Source organism: Nematolebias whitei, chromosome 8 (genome assembly GCF_014905685.2).
Source record: "Nematolebias whitei isolate Nwh7 chromosome 8, NemWhi1, whole genome shotgun sequence".
Lineage (NCBI taxonomy): Eukaryota > Metazoa > Chordata > Actinopteri > Cyprinodontiformes > Rivulidae > Nematolebias > Nematolebias whitei.
Genome location: NC_056505.1, coordinates 15,728,762 through 15,748,184, shown reverse-complemented (window position 1 = coordinate 15,748,184; position 19,423 = coordinate 15,728,762). Strand labels below are relative to the sequence as shown.

General features: G+C 39.0%; 1 protein-coding gene across 1 annotated transcript in view; it reads left to right on the top strand.

Annotated features, from left to right (window-relative positions):
* dock8 (dedicator of cytokinesis 8) overlaps nucleotides 1-19,423 on the top strand; it is a 71,573-nt gene that overhangs the window by 39,651 nt on the left and 12,499 nt on the right. The window contains exons 20-37 of the mRNA XM_037680987.1: nucleotides 1,328-1,562; nucleotides 1,655-1,813; nucleotides 1,891-2,069; nucleotides 2,356-2,448; nucleotides 4,388-4,483; nucleotides 4,807-4,950; nucleotides 5,180-5,293; nucleotides 5,456-5,611; nucleotides 6,331-6,470; nucleotides 7,051-7,214; nucleotides 7,651-7,802; nucleotides 10,677-10,859; nucleotides 11,212-11,338; nucleotides 12,151-12,238; nucleotides 12,368-12,464; nucleotides 14,921-15,055; nucleotides 15,249-15,401; nucleotides 19,234-19,392. Of these exons, the coding sequence (XP_037536915.1) occupies nucleotides 1,328-1,562; nucleotides 1,655-1,813; nucleotides 1,891-2,069; nucleotides 2,356-2,448; nucleotides 4,388-4,483; nucleotides 4,807-4,950; nucleotides 5,180-5,293; nucleotides 5,456-5,611; nucleotides 6,331-6,470; nucleotides 7,051-7,214; nucleotides 7,651-7,802; nucleotides 10,677-10,859; nucleotides 11,212-11,338; nucleotides 12,151-12,238; nucleotides 12,368-12,464; nucleotides 14,921-15,055; nucleotides 15,249-15,401; nucleotides 19,234-19,392 (2,574 nt within the window). The remainder of the gene's footprint in view (nucleotides 1-1,327; nucleotides 1,563-1,654; nucleotides 1,814-1,890; nucleotides 2,070-2,355; nucleotides 2,449-4,387; nucleotides 4,484-4,806; nucleotides 4,951-5,179; nucleotides 5,294-5,455; nucleotides 5,612-6,330; nucleotides 6,471-7,050; nucleotides 7,215-7,650; nucleotides 7,803-10,676; nucleotides 10,860-11,211; nucleotides 11,339-12,150; nucleotides 12,239-12,367; nucleotides 12,465-14,920; nucleotides 15,056-15,248; nucleotides 15,402-19,233; nucleotides 19,393-19,423) is intronic.

The window sequence follows — 19,423 nt, the reverse complement described above, 5'->3', positions numbered from 1 at the left end:
ATTATTATTATTATTATTATTATTATTATTATTATTATTATTATTATCTTTATTAGCCTTTGTTACTTGTAGCTTTTTGCTATGTTAGCTTTTAGCTAGAGGTTGGCTACTTTTAAATTTTGGTTAACCTTGTGATGCTTTTAATTCACTCTATTCATTTCAGTTTATTTATAAAGCACCAAGTCACAACAGAAGTCATCTCAGGGCACTGAACAGAAACATTCATATGTATAAAAACTAATAATTTAACACCATTTATCTGAGGAGCAGACTGCTTTGAAATTTAACTCCATCGCAGAACTCATCTTAAGCAAGCACGAAGGTAACAGTGGAAAGGAAAAACTCCCTCATGAGGAAGAAACTTCAAAATGCAGCGTTTTGCTTTTAGCTAGCATTTAGCTCCTTTTTGGCTTTTGGGTAGTGTTCTGTTTTTTTTCCTTTAACAACTCTGTTTCATTTTCTTCTGCAAATTTTAGCATTCATTTAATACGATGGAGCTTTAGGGCCACGGTAAGAAAGAAAATTAATAGCCATAAAATTACGAGAATAAAGTCTTACGAGTCTTTTTGCAGCTCTTGTGTTTTTTTGTTTGTTTCTTTTTTTCCCACGAGTCGGATCCAGGATGCAACCTGTCAATCAATCCAGTAGGCATGTCGGCAAACGACCAATCCGAAGTTAAATGAGTTGTAATATTATCTGAACTCTGACACGATAAAGCAGGTTTACCGCATTTTAACTGTGGTAAAATGAAGAATGTTGAGCATCTTGTTAAGTTATACTTTGGTACTGGTTTTACAAATAAGGAGATAGTGAATCTGTCAGCATATCAGCATCAGGACTTTGAACCTGCTTACAGTAAGGTGGTACGCTCTGATGGGCTGCAGCGCAGCTCTGCAGGTAAGGAGCATTTAGCTTCGGATTGGTCATTTGCTGACACGCCTACTGGATTGATTGACAGGTCACTTTGTGGATCCGACTCGTGAAAAAAAAAAAGATAAACGAGCTGTAAAAAAAAAAGTCTCGTATGACTTTATTCTCATAATATTATGGCTTTTATTTAATTTTTTCTTAGCGTGGCCCTAAAGCTCCGTCGTAATTTAACCCTCAGTATTTTTAGAGAAAATGTAATTTCTCTAGTTTCCTCTTTTTTTTCTCGATTAAAAGCAAACCTGTACACATCAGTGTTTTTCCGTGTTGTCTTTTCTCTAGCTTCACGCTGAGGCGCTACATCAATTAGCATTTTTTGTTTCCTCCCCGATGCTTGTTTTCTGTCTGATTCCTTTGGAAGTGCTACTCTGTAACGACTCATCCCTCTCTCCTGTACCAGGACAACCACCTGGAGCGTTTCTTCACCCTGTGCCATGCACTGGATGGTGGAGTCACGTTCCCTCTGCGGGTCAGGGACGAGAAGATTCCTGAGAGCAAGCTGGAACACGAGCTGAAGCTCAGCATCATATCTCTGTCCTCCTCTCGTTTAGAGCCTCTGGTCCTCTTCCTCCACCTGGTGCTGGATAAACTCCTAACCCTTATCATGCAGCCTATGCTTATTGCTGGCCAGACAGGTGAAGAGTTTGAATTTGCTCGTTGCAATTTTTAGCTTTTCCTAAAGTCAGAGTTTTAACTTGTCTGCCTGTTTGTACTTTCTTTTCTTTAGCCAACCTGGCCCAGATAGCCTTTGAATCAGTGGTGTCTATTGTTAACAGCCTTCACAACAGCCAGGAGCTGGTCAGAGATCAGCTGGGCAGGAACAGCCTCTTGGCGTCTTACCTGTACTGGGTGTTTCGTCTCCCTGATCCTCCTGGAGACAGTGCAGGTGCTGGTCGTTCATCAGTTTGAGTGACATGTCTGCGGTCGTAATTACATTTTTGTCTCCTCTGAATGCACCTCCAGGTCCAATGAGCTCAGTGCCCTCATCAGAGAGTCGGTACAGCACCATGGGTCGGGCCACAGCAACCGTGGTTGGCAGCATGCTTCTCCAGTCCAGAGTGCGCAGCAGCAGCAACCCCGATATCCCTGCTCAGCAAATGTCTGCTGAAGATGCCGAGGTCAAAAATATTCTTTCTGCCAAGGTACTCGTGAGTTTGACCTAACTAAATCTGAATCCTTTTCTAGAGTTATCCAAACTTTCATTGATAATCCATAGCTCACATGACTGCTGCTTAAAATTACTGTGTATTTAAAAAAACTATAGGAACAAAAGCAAACAGGACAGTATGCAAATACCCTAGGGTGCCAGTTTTATACTCCATTTGCTATTTATCCCCACAGTACATTAGGTATTGTAATAGGCCAGCAGACGGCCACCTTAATGAATGCATCCATCACATTCAGTCTGATGGAACGTTCTGTCTGCAGGGCCACAACAACCCAGGCAGCCGCATGTCCACGTATGTGGACGTCAACAATCATCAGAACCCGACAGGAAGCACCAGGCCCTCCAACAGAAAGGTACTAGTCCTTCTGACACTTTGATTTGCACTTTAAGAATAGTTTATTTGTTTTAGTAACATAAAAAAAAGTGACTAATCAATGCATAAACGTTTAGTGAAATACCAGAATTCATCCTCATTAATCCAGTTATAAATCCAACAATGTTCATTCAGGTCATGGGAGTGAGCTGTTTGTGGGATTCAGTTTGCTTTGGTGGGCTGTCAGATTGAAGAAGTCCTTTGGATGAAGGATGAAACCTCTCTGCATCAAAAGAAACCGTCTAGATGACCTGACTGAACATTTTTTGATTTATACCTGGATTAATGAGCATGAACTTTGCTGTTTTTAACCATTTTGACATGGCTGCCTTAGAGGAGTTGACGGAGGAGAGGGTGGGCCCTGGAGGCCATCTTATCACAGCGAACTGTTTTTTTTTTCTACTGTGGGAGTGAGCCGTTTGTGGGATTCAGTTTGGTTTGGTGGGCTCCTCAGATTGAAGATGTTCTTTGGATGAAGGACGAAACGTCTCAGCATCAAAAGAAACCGTCCAGATGACCTGAATGGACATTGTTGGATTTAATGAAATGTTTGTTTTTTTTTCCTCTTCAGTGACTGACCGTTTTTTTTTTTTTTTAATGAACAAAAGTAAATGAGTGTGGAAATTTTGTGAAAAAGAGGAAGGGAATGAACCGTCAGCATTAACTGCTGTCAATAATCTGGGTGTACATTTCTTCTCTTGACACCATTGTCCTGAACTGTATGCAAATTTCAGGTCTGTTTTTAATCCATTCTATTAGCTATTTTTTCAGTTAGCTTTTTTTTTTTTTTAAACAATTAAAACCATTTCTTTCTGTTCTTAGAATAAGTAATCTTGATGCTTCATTTATTTCCACAATATGTATTTTTTTTCTTCTTTGCTGGATTACATTTATTTTTGCAAGTCAGATTGCTTTGTTTAGATTTTAAAAAAATTGTTTGAATAGTACAGCAAGAAGAATTGTGGAAACTTTAACGTATTAACCTTAAAGCCAAACTTGTGAAAACCCAGGATGGTATTAGTATTAAAGAAATACAAAAAAAAAAAAAATTAATATAACACCAACAGTTCATGCTCATTAATCCAGGTACAAATCCAACAATGTTCAGTCAAGTCTTCTTCAGATTGAAGAAGTCCTTCAGATGAAGGATGAAACATCTCGGCGACAACAAAAAGAAATTGTCCAGATGACCTGACTGAACATTGTTGAACATTAATATAAGTTTTGATATGATGAAATGGCACCGATAATAAATTTCTTGTTCAAATTTTGACATTGTGTGCAAGTTTTATATTTGTCAGAAAATATTTTGTAGGGGAATACATTTTGGCTGCCATTTCAACTACTTAGTGGTTTATCTTTAGGTTATTTATTTCGTTCCAGCAGTCACATTTTTCTGTTTATCACTAGGAAGCTTACTCAGACTAATTAATTAAAACATTTTTACACAACTTGTTTGATCAAATTGACTAAATTAAACTAATAATGCTCTGATTTAAGAGCTAACCATTCTGAGTTTACCTTTTTATGCAGCTCCTAATAATGCAAAGTTCAGCAGCAACTTACTGTTCTTTAGTCAAGTTAAAGTAGATTTCAAACAATAGCATGACTTAAGTTTATATGGTACACATACTCTAGAACTAAACTTATTCATGCATGGTGGTGAAAAGCACTCAGACCTCAAACATGTTGGTTCTGGAGCTCAACAAATATTTTTCAGCCTTCTGTTTCCTCTAGTAGCCACAAGGTGGGAGTCTAACCCTGAGGACTGGTCAGACGTCAGTCAGCCTTTTATCCTAATCTCTAGAATGTCTAGAATGAATCCTGTTGATATCCAGATAATTTAAGGAGCCATGTGCTGTATTTATAATGATGGTATTCATGCAGTTGGTAAGTTTTGGTCCCTTTCTCTCTCTCAGCAGTTTCACGAGGAGCTGGCCCTGCAGATGGTTGTCAGCACTGGTGTCTGCAGAGAGAACGCATATAAATATGCCTGGTTCTTCTTTGAGCTGTTGGTTCGTGTTTTTCTTAAATTTACTCTCCATAACTTTTCTGTATTGATTGTTGTCTAATTAAAAGTATTTATTGCCATTTATAATGATTAGTTGAAGGAAAAACATGCACACTTTAGTGTAAATGCAGTTGTATTTGTTCTTGGTTGAAGGAAAATTTAAAGACTCTTCTCTGCAAAAGCTGCCTGTAGCAACAGTTTTGTATTTTTGAGCCAACTTTCCATTAAATGTCTTGTTGGACAGTATGTGCGTTCGCTTCATGTCGTTGCTGCGTTTTGTGACCAAGTGATTTTTTTTCCTTCTTTCTCATGGGATGTGGTAAACAGGTGAAAAGCATAGCTCAGTCCCAGCTCGACAAGCACGGCGTTCCTCGAAGGAGTCGCTTCTCCGACAGATTCAAAGGTGACATCGCTACCATCGTCTCCGTGGTTACGGCTGAGATCTGCACAATCCTTATCAAACAGCACAAGGTAAAAAAAAAAAAAAAAAAAGATGAGAATTTACGCACCTTCTGCTCTCCTGGGCTGGACAGGAGGAAGTTGCAGCTTGAGCGTACTTGTTGTCAGCGTCCAGCAAACAGCAGGGGAGCTGGATGTGCTAATTACATTTGCCTCTGTGGTAACAGAAGCCCAGCGAGATGCTTGGTGAGATCCGGTCAGCGCAGCTTGCTGATTGCTGTTTGTTGACTGCTCGTTTCAGGAGGTAGAGCAAGCAGAGAAAATCAACATCAGCCTGGCCTTCTTCCTGTATGACCTGCTGTCTCTCATGGAGCGAGGGTTTGTCTTCCAACTGGTGAAAAACTACTGGAACCAGGTAGAAAAGTACTCACAAAACAAATGGCAACTGTTAGGTGTTAAAACAAATAAACCAATGCATTAAAAAATAGGCTTTTCTAATTATTAACAAGCATCTGTATTGGTTTTGAAGCATATGCAATAATTTAATTGTTAATTTTTTTATTTTTTCACTTTATAGATGTCTGCTAAGAGTGTTGCCATGCCGATGTTGATCAGCATGCGTCTGGAGTTCCTGCGGATTCTTTGCAGCCATGAGCACTACCTCAACCTGTGCCTCTTCTTCAGCAGCCCTGCTTCAGCGCCCGCCTCACCATGTCCATCCATCTCCTCACAGGTGGGCCCTTTGCACAGCCAACTTTTCTCTACTTCATTTTTATCACCCACCGCCGAAAGGCAAAGGAGAACAATTATGTTCCTGCATTGGTCTGTTATCAATATATCTCATGAACTACTGAATTAATTTACTTTGTTTAAGAAACGTTCAGGTAATATTCATTTTGTGTACAACTGCAATTGATTACCTTTTAGAAATAACACAAAGCAAGATGACCGCTACAGCCATAGGACTTGAAAACTCACAAAAATGTCTATATTTTGTCAGTTGTACAGATATTTTGCTAAAATTGAGTGTTATAGTTGAGAACCTTTCACAACACATCCATCAATTGCTATTCATTGCACAAAGTCTGTTTTAGACTTGAAAATTAACTCTGTTGGAGTTCACCCTTTTTATCTGTCAGCAAAATATCCCATGAATTCCTGGAAATATTTTAATGTGACTTTCAGATAGTAATTATTGAATGTAAATTTACAAATGATTAACTATTGGAGTTAACTCAATTCAAGATGGCCGCCACAGCTAATCAAATGTAGCTAACACAAAAATAGCTGTAACTCGGTCAGGTTTATAGATATAGAGCTCAATTTGGTCGTAGCTGAGAGTCATTCACAACACATACTCTGAGCGTAACATCTCTCAATGTTGCACAAGATCACAAGTTACCTTTTCAAAAATTAGTCTCTGTCTCTCCATCAATTCATCTTTCTGTACAGAGTTCCGGTTCGTCTAGCTTCCAGGAGCAGCAGAGGATCTCGGCGCTGTTTGATCTTTCTCAGGAATTCAAGCAACAGCACTACCTCGCCGGCCTGCTCCTCACTGAACTCAGCACCGCGCTAGACATGGAGTCAGAAGGGTATGGAAGCGCACGTGCTGTCCGCCTGCTGCCTTCTCATTAGCTTGTTATTACAAAGTTTCCTTCCTGCATGTGCACTTTTATGAAGACTTAAAAAAAATCCATCAAAGTTCATGCTCAATAATCCAGGTAAAACAAAATCCAACAAAGTTCAGTCAGGTCATCAGAATGGCTTCTTTTTTTTTAATGTTTCGTCCTTCATCCAAAGGACTTCATCAGTCCGAGAAGTCACAACAAACTCAGGCTATAGCTGCCTCAGAGGAGTCAATGGGGGAGAGAGCAGGCCCCAGAAACCGTCTTATCACCAGCAATCTGGTTGGTCCACTATGTGAGTGTGCTGCTAGTGGGACTGAGTTTGTTGCAGCTCCTTGGATTGATGAAGTCCTTTGGATTAAGGACAAAACGTCTCAACAAAAATACAAAAAAAAAGAAACCATCCAGATGACCTGACTGAACTTTGTTGGACTTGAAAAAATACTTACATTCTGATAGGAAAAAAGACAAAAGCAAATACCATGCAACCTTACATGAATATACTCTGATCCAATCAAACTGAAGAAATGTTCCTATGTGTCTGCAGGGGGAAAGTGCAAAGAAAGGCTATCAATGCAATTTACAGCCTGCTGTGTGCTCATGATCTGGATCAGCGCTGTGAGAAACCCGAGGTCAGAGCCAAGGTGGCCGGCCTGTACCTCCCCCTGGTGGGGATCATTATAGAATCCACCAACTACCTGGACTTCACAGGTACGAACAAACACGCATAGTTGCATGCACAAAATTATTTTTCATTTCTTTTTTAAAGTAAACACACCATAAAGTAATGTAGACTCAGTATGTTTGAAAATGCAAAGTAAGGGAAACTTTTTAAGATTTTTGAAGCTGAAAACTATAAACCAAACCTAGCGGTGGTGAGATAGATCCTGTGGAATTTGCTCCTAATGAGCTTTAACAAAGACAAAGGTTAATGAGTTGCCTCTAATCAGTAATTATCCTCCATCATGTAGCTCTGTTTTTGTATATAACTACAGCCATCCATCTTACTCCACCCTGGCATAAATGTGCTAGTGCTTACTTCTTACGTCTGTGTTGCGTCTAATTAAGAGACAGCCGTGTCACACTCAAGTCTAGAACTCCTCTCTTCTTCAGTCCGACACGTTAGTGAACCTCCTTGTCTCCCCAGTTTGTGACTCGCGCGGCGGGAAAAACAAGACGGGCGAACTCGAGGATGACCTTGAAAACGTCCCACCCATTAATCAGTCTGTTGCCATGGCAATCGCTGGGAACCCCTTTAACACGCTAGGTCGGAACGTCCTCGTCTCCATGGCATCTTTGGTAAAGTATAGCCTCTTGACTTTATTTCATTTTTCCAAAATCCAAAGATAATAGGAAGATCCTGTAGGGTTTTAAAAGTTCAGAAGTGCATTGAGTGCTTGTGTTTGAGATTGTATCTGCTAGTGTTTTGCTTCCCAACAGGTGAGCTGCACAGATGCTGAATGATTAGCTGTCAAAGCCACACATGCACTTCATCTATCCTGAAAAAAAAAAAACCCTCACTCACACATATCTGTGGGAGATGGTTTATGGGCAGGCATCGCCATCATAAGTGAACAGGGCCGTCCTCTCTGACAAACACATCCATCAAGTTGTGCTACAGCTTCAGCACAAGGAACCAAAACTGCTCGCTGCCGTTCTCCTCCTCTTTTCTCCATTCCCCTCCAAAGACAGGAATCACTTTCTTGTATGTTGATGTAAGAAGTACTGTTGTGGAAAAAGTGCTTTCTGTGTGAAAGAGCCATCGGTCTGGGGTTTCTCAGAAACCCAAACCAGAACACTTTTTCTTAATTTGCAGGCAGTTCGCCTTCAAACCAAATGTACTCTTTACGGGAGGAGTCCTTCTTTTTTACTTGATGCTTGTTTTCAAATAAACAAGTGACGTTTTAGTTCACACTGAACAACTTTTTTTTGACGTTGGGTCCTGGAAGCCAGGTTTTTGGTGGGAGACTTTGAGCATTTGGAGTTTAATGGCTACATTTATCAAAAGTGCCACACAATGAAGCAGCGGTAGCTGTCTGCAGCAGTGATTCATCATCACGCGAATGAAGGTAAATTAATCTGCAGTAGATTAAACGCCCGCTGAGACGTGGAAGAGCGCCACACTCCACTTAGAGCTTGTATGAGAGAAGCGGCCAATCATCACTTAGTGATTTGAAAAAGCTTGTGAATGATATACTATTAGATCCACTCACTGATGCACTCCTTTCAACTCAAGCATAGTGACAGTGTTATAGATGAGGTTTGGTAAGGGTTAGTTACCAAATGGGATGCGTTAGACATCTACACTGAGAGAAAATTGCCCCGTGCACTTAATGAAATCTTTGTGTTTTGATTATCACCCGTCGTCAAAGGTGAAGGTGGAACGATAATGTTTTTTGCCTGTGCCTGTGCAGGCGTGTGTATTATTATTAACCTTTATTTAACCATGAAAATCCCATTGAGATCACAGATCTTTTTTGCAAGGGAGGCCTGGGCCTGAAGGCAGCTTAACATGCATGTTTTTGGTCTGTGGGAGGAAACTGGAGTACCCGGAGAAAACCCACGCAAGAAGAACATGCAAACTCCACACAGAAAAACCCCAGGTCCAACCAGGAATTGAACCCAGGATTTTCTTGCTGTTAGGAACAGTGCTAACTACTAAGCCATCGTGCTGCCGATTCATATTTGTATTACTGTATTTTTTGCTGTATAAGTCACGTTTTTTTTTGTTGCACAATTTACATGCCCTGCGACTTATACGCCAAAGCGACATATTTATGTTTTTTTCTTATATTTATAAACCAATTTTTGGCAGAGATATGATCGTTTGCATTAATTCTGACTGAAAATATTGAACACTGCCATTTTCAGCCGCTAGATGGCACTCGACTAGTTTGGTATGTTGTTGTCTCATGTAATTGGTAAAAAGTGGTTATTAATGACACAATCGGCTTGCCATGGACTTCCACCTTCGTCCAGCTCGCCTGGAGCAAACGTCAAATCAGCTTCATTTTGCTGCGCCGCCCCGGTGAAATGCAGCTAATTTGACCATTTAAGTGCATTTATTAAGTAAAAGTTCAACTGAGACACACCTTACTATAATTTCGAGCAAACAAATAATTAATTTAAGTGTTAATCTTGTTAAATTCTTGTTAAAGTCCTCCCGTGCACACTCCCACGGCTGCCATTTGGTAGCCAATCGATTTTTGGCACAACACCAGCCCACATTTTCAGGTTGTCAGCGGTGACATGTAATAAACGTGACGCGTCAGTAGTGACGCATAATAGATGCGACGTATGCGGCGAAGCAACGTACTTATGGATTTTTCCACTTGATTAGACATTTCTGGACTGATGCGACTTATAGGGCGGTGCAACGTGTACGGTGGAAAATACGGTATATTCATATTTGTCTGCTTGCAAAATATCTCATGAACCTTTGCACAAATTTTAATAAAACTTCTAGACTCTTAAGATAGGATGAACATCTACGACAGTTTACCTTTCAAATTCCACCTAATTCAAGATGGCTGCCAAAGCAAAGCGAACTTGGCCAACACATAAATGACTATAGTTAATTTGACAGATATTGAGTTAAAACTTGGTGTGGCAGTAGCTGAAACTGTTCCACAGCACATATTGTGAGTGTGAAGCAATCACATGAGATTTGTATGTAAAATGTTGCCTTTAATGATTGGAATCAGTTCCGTTTGTCTGTTGGCAAAATATGTCATGAGCCACTGGGTGGATTTTTATGAAACTATCAGTAATTAAACTGTATACATTTACAACTGGATAGCCTTTGAAGTCAACCCAATTCAAGATGTCTGCGACCGCCAAATGACTGAAAAACATAAAAATGATATTGAGCTAAAGTTTGGAGCATCCCCAACACACAATTCAAGTGTAACTCATTAAACTAAAACCTTGACATTAACTGTTGGAGTTAACCCTGTTTGCAACATATCACATTTCATTTAAGATTACTTATAAATTTATATTCAAGGATAATTTATTCAAACCAAATTCCTCAACTTAAAATGATCTTATCCTCAAGAGCCACATGCAAAATGCCACCCCCCCCCCCCCCCAACAAAAAAGGAATATAGGCTTTTAATTTGCTGATCTAATTCAACATACTAACATTTTTGTTATGTCTTCTGTTCATCCCAGCAGGTGAAGTCTGTAGCCACCCTGGCAGCAGACACAAGTCGCCACCTGTTGGTGTGTTTCCTGTGGGTGATGAAGAATGCCGACCGGAGCCTGATCCAGCGCTGGACAGTGGCTATGCCTCCATCACAACTCAACAAACTGCTGGAGCTCCTCACCATCTGCATTTCCTGCTTCGAGTACAGGGTCCGTTTTGTGCATTCGCATTAGTTTAATTTGTATTTAATTCAATTTTATGTTCACAAATCAAGGTCAAGGTTCTTTATTGTCATCCATATCGCGTGTGTCACATGTGGTGGACAAAACTGTGTACACTGGGTCCCAGTTACATCCAACAAAAGTATAAATTGTAAAGGAAAAACGGTAGTAAGATCTAAGATATGAACTAAGAAATACACTAAACTAAGAGTGCACTAAGCACCGGTTGAAGACTCGGATGTCATTATCTGCTCTTTCCTGTTTATTTCTGCTGAAAGTGAAAAAATGCGTGCACTCTGTTGAGCCTTGGTGGTTGTGTGTGTGTTTGTGATTTTTGCAGGGTAAGCAGAGCAGTGACAAAGTGAGCACTCAGGCTTTACAGAAATCTCATCAGGTCAAACTGCAGCTGGAAGAAGCCCTGCTGAGAGGGATGGGAGCCCGCGGAGAAATGATGAAACGAGTTGGAGGTAAAAATACTTTTTTTTTTTTTTTTTGTCTTATTGGCCACCCTTGAAAGGCAGGCAACATTGTCATACCTGAATGTGTGTCTATGCTTGTTGTGTTGGTAAAAAAAAAAAAAAAATCTCATGAACTACTGGACACATTTTAATGAAACTCTAAAAACAATAATTGACATATACAACTGATAAACGTTTGAAGTCAACTTGATCCAAGATGGCCGCCACAGCTTAACTTAAAAAAAAAAACATCTATAAGCCAACCAGTTTTTACAGATGTTAAGCTAAGATTTAGTGTGGTAGTAGCTGAGAGTCATCCTCAACGCATACTCCCAAGTGCTAACAGGTTGTGTGAGGTCCTGTGCACGTTATCACATCAAATCATTTTTTTTTTTTTACATGATTATTATTTTTATTTAAAACTCAGGGTAGTCAGGGATATGCAAGGGTTAGGGTACCATCATAAATTATTAAAACTTAAAATTAAATTAAAAAATATATATTTCAAACTGCTTTTCTGACGTTTGTAAAAGAAAAAACAAACAAACAAAGAAAAAAATTAACATTTTGAGCACGAGTCATTTCTAAAAGTAAAGCCTTGAGAGTTTCATAACCTTCTTAGGTTATTTTTATTTTAACAGAACGACCACCTTCTATCTTCTCTAGTCTTGTTAAAGAGTTTGAATCCCTAACATGCAGATTTTTGAAAACTCGTTTCAATATAGTGTTACATGCATCATCACTAATTCACATCCTAGTAAATATGCAGGATGGCTTCTTCACTATCTGAGCTTTTATAAATAATAATGAATTTTTGATAGGAACCGATAGATCTTTGGGTCAAAGAGAGAACCTGCGCTGGAGAAAAGACCGCACTCAGTGGAGACAAACAAACGACAGACAGGATAAGTACGTTGCTTTTGTCCGACTTTTGCTTCATTAATAAATAACCTACCTGGCTTTCTGCATGTTGTACTTTTAAAAATATATATATTTCTTTTTTTCCCAAATATCTGCCTAACTCCATTTTCCCTAAAGAACTAAATCTGAGTTGGACCAAGAGGCTCTCATCAGTGGGAACTTAGCCACAGAGACAAACCTTGTGGTGCTGGACCTGCTGGAGACCGTCATACAGGTCAGAAAATTCTCTTTGCACATTCTTTTTGTAAAATCAGATTGTTGTTACACAAACGCTGTAGCCAGAAGAATCTTTAAATGATGAATTGTGTAGAAAATACAAGGGTGGAGAAAAGTTGTTGAAGACTGGCTATTACAGAAAATGTTGATTTATTAGACAGGAAACAAGTAACTAGTTGTAGAAATGATAATCACATTTTTGATTTTAAGTATTATCATTAATACTTGTACAATGATATTCCTAATCTATGTTTTTTTTGTATTTCAACTTTTCAGCCTTAGACAGCTTGAACATTGAATTTTATTATGCAAGATAATAACAGCATAATTTTGTAATGTAAAATTATTTGTCAGTTTTGCAGGTGTAGGAAAAATTAGCAAGCGCCTCTTTAGTGTAATTTTTGCATTTAAAAGTTCTACAAAGTTTAAATATGTATACCTATGTGGAATAATGTAAAATTAGGTATAGTTTTATTTAATCCCACTTAACAAATCTGCTCCTGCATTGCCTGAAATCTTTTTTTTTTTTTTTTTGTTTAGGACATACTTTCCTTCCTTTTGGCATATTTCAAACAAAACCAGCTCAACTAAACTTGCTGAACGGACTTGAATTGATTGATTGATTTTTTTTGTTTCAGGAGGAATTTTTCAAGAATATATACAGTTTTAAAACAACTGAATCCATTTTGCGTTTGACTTGGTTTGTTTTAGCCGTTAGCTTATTAGTCAAATCAGAACAAATCTGTAATTATCCAAACTGAGGCCGTTCAAACAGTCAGCTAAAAATCAAAAGTAGCATAAAAAGACAAAAAAAGAGCAAGTGCACTGAAGCAGATTTCAAAGAGCAGATTTTTTAAAAGGCGTTGAAGAGAATACATCTCAATGTGTTTCCATAGGTAAAATATTTCTAAATAAAGTTGAATATTTTGAAAGTATAAGAGCTACCAAAACTAAAAGTAACAGCACTTATCTATTGATTGGGCTGAACGTTTTGATATAAGAATAGCTGAAATAGGACAAACTATGCACTAGTTAGATAGCAACAAACATACAGGAAAACAATGGTGTAATAATAACAATAAAGTTAAATTATTGTACTGTCCACTCTGTGATTCACTCCCAGCTTGACTTATCTTATTGCGGTCTGCCGGTCAATATCTTCTGGAGGTGCCTTGCTCAAGGTGCAAACAATGGGGGGGACCGGTCCTTTTCTGTTGCAGGCCCAACAGCCTGGAACGCTCTTCTGTATGAGTTGTCATCTCTGATCTGGTTTTGTTCAAAGCAAAATTGAAAACCTATTTATTTTAAAGGAATTTTTATGTTTAACTTTTAGTATTTTAGTATTTATTATTTTTTATCTCCTTTACCTCCTTTTATTGTGGCTGTGTTTTTAATTTGCATTGATTTATTGTGCCCCGTTTTTTATTTATCTTGTAAAGCACTTTGGTCAATGCAAGGCCTTGTTGGAAGGTGCTACACAGGGGCGGTTCTAGAAGCTGAACTTCAGGGGTGCTTAGCCCCCAGTGTTGACTATGATTTGAACAACACAGGGGCCATTGGCATCAGAAGCATTTGCAATGTGGGGGGTATACACTGGTGGGGGTGTCTGGAGGTCCTCCCCCATAAAATTTTGAATAAAGTAGATGGTTTCCTGCATTCTGGTGTATTTTAATGGGATGTTAAACATCTGCGTTTACATATGTAAGTAAATACTTGATTCGATAACTATTTTAGAGAGCAACAAGAAGTAGCCTGACCAACAGCTCTCCTGGTGCGAATAGAGCACAATCCACTTCTCTCACACATCCTTCCACCCCCAGTTGACCACTGCCGGCAACTGTATTGGGGTGCACAATACAGATGCGTTAGCTAAGTTGCTACAGATGTAGCGCGCCACTTCTCTCACACAACACACCTCCCCCCCACCCCAGCTCCTGCAGGTAAGGGGCGTTTCACTTTGGGCCAAATGGAGGTCGCCAATTGGTCACTTGCTGATGAACCTACTGGATTGATTGACAGGTGGCGTTGAGGATCCGACTCATACAAAAATAGTCATAGATATTATTGGCCCGTTTGTGTCATAATTTATTTCACATTTAATCAATATTTTTGGTGAATCTAAGATTTGAGAACTGAGTTTCCTTACAAAATCTTAATGATGGTTTCTTTATTTTTCGGGGATGCTGAGTTAAAATTTAGGGGTGCTTGAGCGCCCACAAAAAGAGGCTAAAATTGCCACTGGTGCTATATAAATAAAGTTTATTATTATTGTTATTGTTATTGTTATTATTGTTATTATTATTATTATTATTATTATTATTATTATCTGATTATTATCTGATTATTAACTCGTTCTTTGTTGTATACAGTCTGTTTCTGCATTTTCCAAGTGATTCCCAAGTGCTTTTATTTGCATTTTATAATTAGCATCTTTTCCATCTGTCTCACACACAGGCGGTGCCTTTGGCTGAGTGTAAAGACAGCGTGGTTGGAGGAGTGTTGAAGGTGTTACTCCACTCTCTCACCTGCAACCAGAGCACTACTTTCCTCTCTCACACCTTCAGCACACTGAGAGCGCTGGTCGTCAAGGTGCTTTCATTTATATGTTTGTGTGCGTTTTAATTTGTGAAAATTCAAGAAGGTAGCATGTGGGTTATGATGTTTACACACACTATCTGTGACTGGATTTAATGTTCTTATGTATTTGAGTGGGTGGCAAACAGCTGATACAAGCCAGAATAATTTATGTGCATATATGTGTCCGGATATTGTCTGTGTGAAGTTCGGAGACTTGTTGTTCGAGGAGGAGGCGGAGCAGTGTGCAGACCTGTGCCAGAAGGTGCTTCAGTACTGCAGCAGCCCTGTTGATGAGAACCGGAGCCAGGCCTGCGCCACCCTCTATCTCATCATGAGATACAGCTACAGTAATGCCAGTGTAAGCAAACCACATCGTCACATTGCACTTACATTACATACAGTTATCTGTCAACAATGGTGTACCACAAGGCTCAGTCTTTGGACCCACCCTGATTTCTTTTATTCCTTTATTTATTTTATTTACTTTTCATTATATATTCTTTTATATGATTGTCTACTGTTGGATCTGTGTCCTTCGTTTAAAACGGGTCTCTTTTAAATGAGTCTCATATCTCAATGAGAGTAACCTGTGTAAATAAAGGTAGTATGAACATTTAAAAAAAAGATCCTTGTTTGTGTGTTCTACATAGCATCATGTGCAGAACACTTTGATAAGCTCATTCAGTCGAGCATTAAGTTGCTTTCAGATGATATCTGAGCTTGTAAAAGAAATTGCATTTACATCTTATTAAACTTAATTTAAGTGCACACAAGCATTCAGAATGACTCATGAACACACGTTCTCATGAAGACACCCTAAAGCTGGGACTCAGTTAGATCTGATTCTATCTTTTCTGCTTGTCCTCTCCTGCTCAGCTTTAATGTCTTTTCCATGTCTATTTTGAGAGCACTGCAGAAAGTTCCTGCTGAAAGATGTGTCTCTAAGTAGAGAGTAGAAAGATATGTCACTGTCTGCCTCCCCATGTGCGTACCCCTTTTTAACTAATGACAGCCACCCCTGAGTGTGTGCGTGTGTGTGTGTGTGTGTGTGTGTAAACGTGTATTTGTGCCTCAAGGGAGGGGAGAAGAGGGGAATTTCAAACGGGGCTTGGAGAGGAGAAAGTCCTGATGGAGATAGAGGAGTGTTTGTAGGAGAAGTGAAGCGGTGATGGAGGGAAATGAAAAAGACAAGACAGAGAAAAGACAGATCTAAAAGGAGCAAGAGGGATAAGATAAAGTATCTTCTTTCATTTTCTGCGCCAGTTCGATTACTTCTGTTGCAGTCAATATTTCCTGTGTTTACAATCTGTTTGCTGTAATGAAAGTCAGACACTCGTCCTGTGGAGCACACTGACTCACACGCACGTGCGTGCACGCACACACACACACACACACACACACACACATATATAGAATATCCAGTTTATAAGGAGTATTTCTTGTCTGTGTTTGTTTACAGAGTGTATACAGAAGGAGCTGTGTTGTGAATTAGCGTAGCAGCCGAATGACTCATTCTACACTTTACTATCTGCTTTTGTTTGTGTTTTCATCTCTTTATCCGCCCACATCCCTCTCTCTCTGTCTTTCTCTCTCTGTCTCTGTGTGTGTGTGTGTCTCTCTCGCTCTGTCCCCCCCCCCCCCCCCACACACACACTCACATTTTACCAGAACATATCTAGCCCTCAATTCACACCTTAGTCTGTAACCTAACCTCTAACTCACCAACAACACTTGAACCGTATGGGGACCGAGCTTTGGTCCCCACAGCAGTTGGTCCCCACAATGTAGTTATGTGTTGAAAAATGGGCCTCACAAAGTAACATAAACAAACACACACACACACACACACACACACACAAACGCACCACCCCCCACCCCCCACACACACACTTTGGTTTTAATAAAACAATACCAGAATCTGTGTCCACCAATAAAACCAAATCACTTTGAGGAGTCGCACACATCCTGTTCTGGAGAGGCAAAAAAAGGTTTTGTGTTGACTTTAGCTATCATTCAGTCTGCTTTTTATTGCACACACACACGCACATGCTTTGTTAGAGGGCAGTGATGGGTGGTTAGGCCCTGGCTCTATGCTCAGTTGAACAGAATGGGGCCGTAGAGATGATCCATGGGTGATTATGTCTCTGCTAATGGGAGATCATTTCCCGCTTAGCTGGTCATGCTGGAGATGGATGGGACTTCACAAGTACATGGGCACATTTTCTCTTGCACATTTACACAGTTCTCTTTCTGCAGAAGAACCAAAGGGTGTGGGTGTGTGGTGGTGGTGGTGAAGTAGGAAAAGATGAGACGAAAACAAAGATAGAAAACAACAATTACACCACATTTGTTGTTATTTTCTTTATTTAGTTGGCAAATCAAAATCATAAGTACATTTTATATTTTAGCTGATGCTGATATTTTTCAATACATTCTATTTTATATGGGTCTTTTTCAAAGAGCGCTGCGAAACTTCACCCAATTCATTTTTGCTTACAGACAAAAATGTCACTAAATGCTGCCTGATTGGAATTTATTACCCACAGTTCGTCTGTTCGACTGTCCTCCCTCGGTTTATTTAATTTCAGACTTTATTGATTAAAAAATTGTCTCCCTTGCTGCATCTAAAGTGCATCCTTTTGCCATTTCCTGCATAGGTAAATGATGCGCTCTGCTGGTTAGATTATTTATCAGACTGGACCACCTTGTTATGTGGTTTCTTGGTCCGGTTCTGATCTGAACAGACTCATTGATAACAGTCGGACCTGTCGGCAGATTTTTATGATACAACCTTCCACATGATGGTGCAGACTCTCATTCAGGACATGGTCGGTTTAGCAAGTTGACTCTAAAGCAACCGGACTTCTTTTTCTTCTTTTCAGAACTGAGAAAGCTCCTCAGATGAAACGTAAAAAGTCTTCAAGAAATGAAAAAACCAAATCAATTTGCCTTTAATTTAAATATTGGCTTTTGTTCCAGCATCTTCCTCTTTTGCCAACTTGAACTGTAGCTCTTTTGTAGGATTGGACGTTTTGAATCACATTTTGCTCACCAAGCGCACGAGTTAGCCCAAACTAAGCCTTATCGTTTCTGATAAGTTTGGACTCATTTATCCACTTCAGTTTCACTTGTCACAATTTCTCAGATCTGAACTCCTAGTCATATATTTTTAATTTTGTTTTCAACACCAGAATTTTAACCTTACCACAAAAATTTTTGGGTGTCATTACTGATGAGAAGCTGACAAATTTCATGTGAATTACTTAAGAATAAAAATGGCTAAATCAATTGCATTACTGTATAAAGTAAAAGAGTTTCTGGATGACAAAGCTTTGTATATATTGTATAATGTAATGTTTGTTCCATATTTACATCTATTGTAGATGTATTGAAGTTTGGGGAAAAGCATGCAAAACAATTATAAACCCTATTTTTATTTGACAAAAAAGAGCTATAAGAATTATTAGTAGGAAGTGCTATGGTCACCCAACAAATATATTATTTCATCAGTTGAACTTATTAAAATGTTATGATTTGTTGAATATAGTATTTTACAAGTCATGTATAAAGCTCATAAAAAATATTACCCCCCAAATGTTCAATTAAAATTTGTTAAAAACGAGAGTCATTATAACCTTAGGGGAATGGAAATGTTTGTAAAACCTTCATTTAGAACTAGTCTGAAGGAGCTGCGTTGTAATTCAGGGATTAGGATTGTGGAATTACCTCAATATCACCATAAACATTTCTAAAACAAGATGGTGCCATGTGAATGATTCCTAATATTTTTTGTTTTCACTTTGGAGATTGTTCAATGCTAAGTAGTTGTTTTGTTTGTAGTTATTTTATATATTTTTTAAATAAGGGGCAAATATTATAATAATTTTTTCTTCTTTCTGCACCCTTTTCCTTCAACGTTTTTTTCTTTTTAATGAATTTGTTTTGTTTATTTTGAATGAATGAACGAACGAACGAACGAACGAACGAACGAACGAATGAATGAATAAATACAGGTACACTGTATGCATCTGTAAAAAGTGCCAATGAGCTGTTGCAAGTTAAGTTCTTTGAATTTATAGCACCTCTTACCTGCAGGCTGCAAGAAAAACATCAAAAGGAAAGATATGAATATATTGTAAAAATCTATAAATAAATCAACCATTTGCTCATTTGCATCCTGTTTTTTGCAGAACTTCTCAAGAATAAAGATGCAGGTCACCATGTCTCTGGCCTCCCTGGTGGGTAAATCGTCCGACTTCCAGGAGGAATATTTAAGGCGCTCCCTGCGCACCATCTTGGCCTATGCAGAAGAAGATGCTGAGATGCAAAACACGCAGCTGTCCTCACAGGTTACGATCGAACACACACGTAGTCACACAG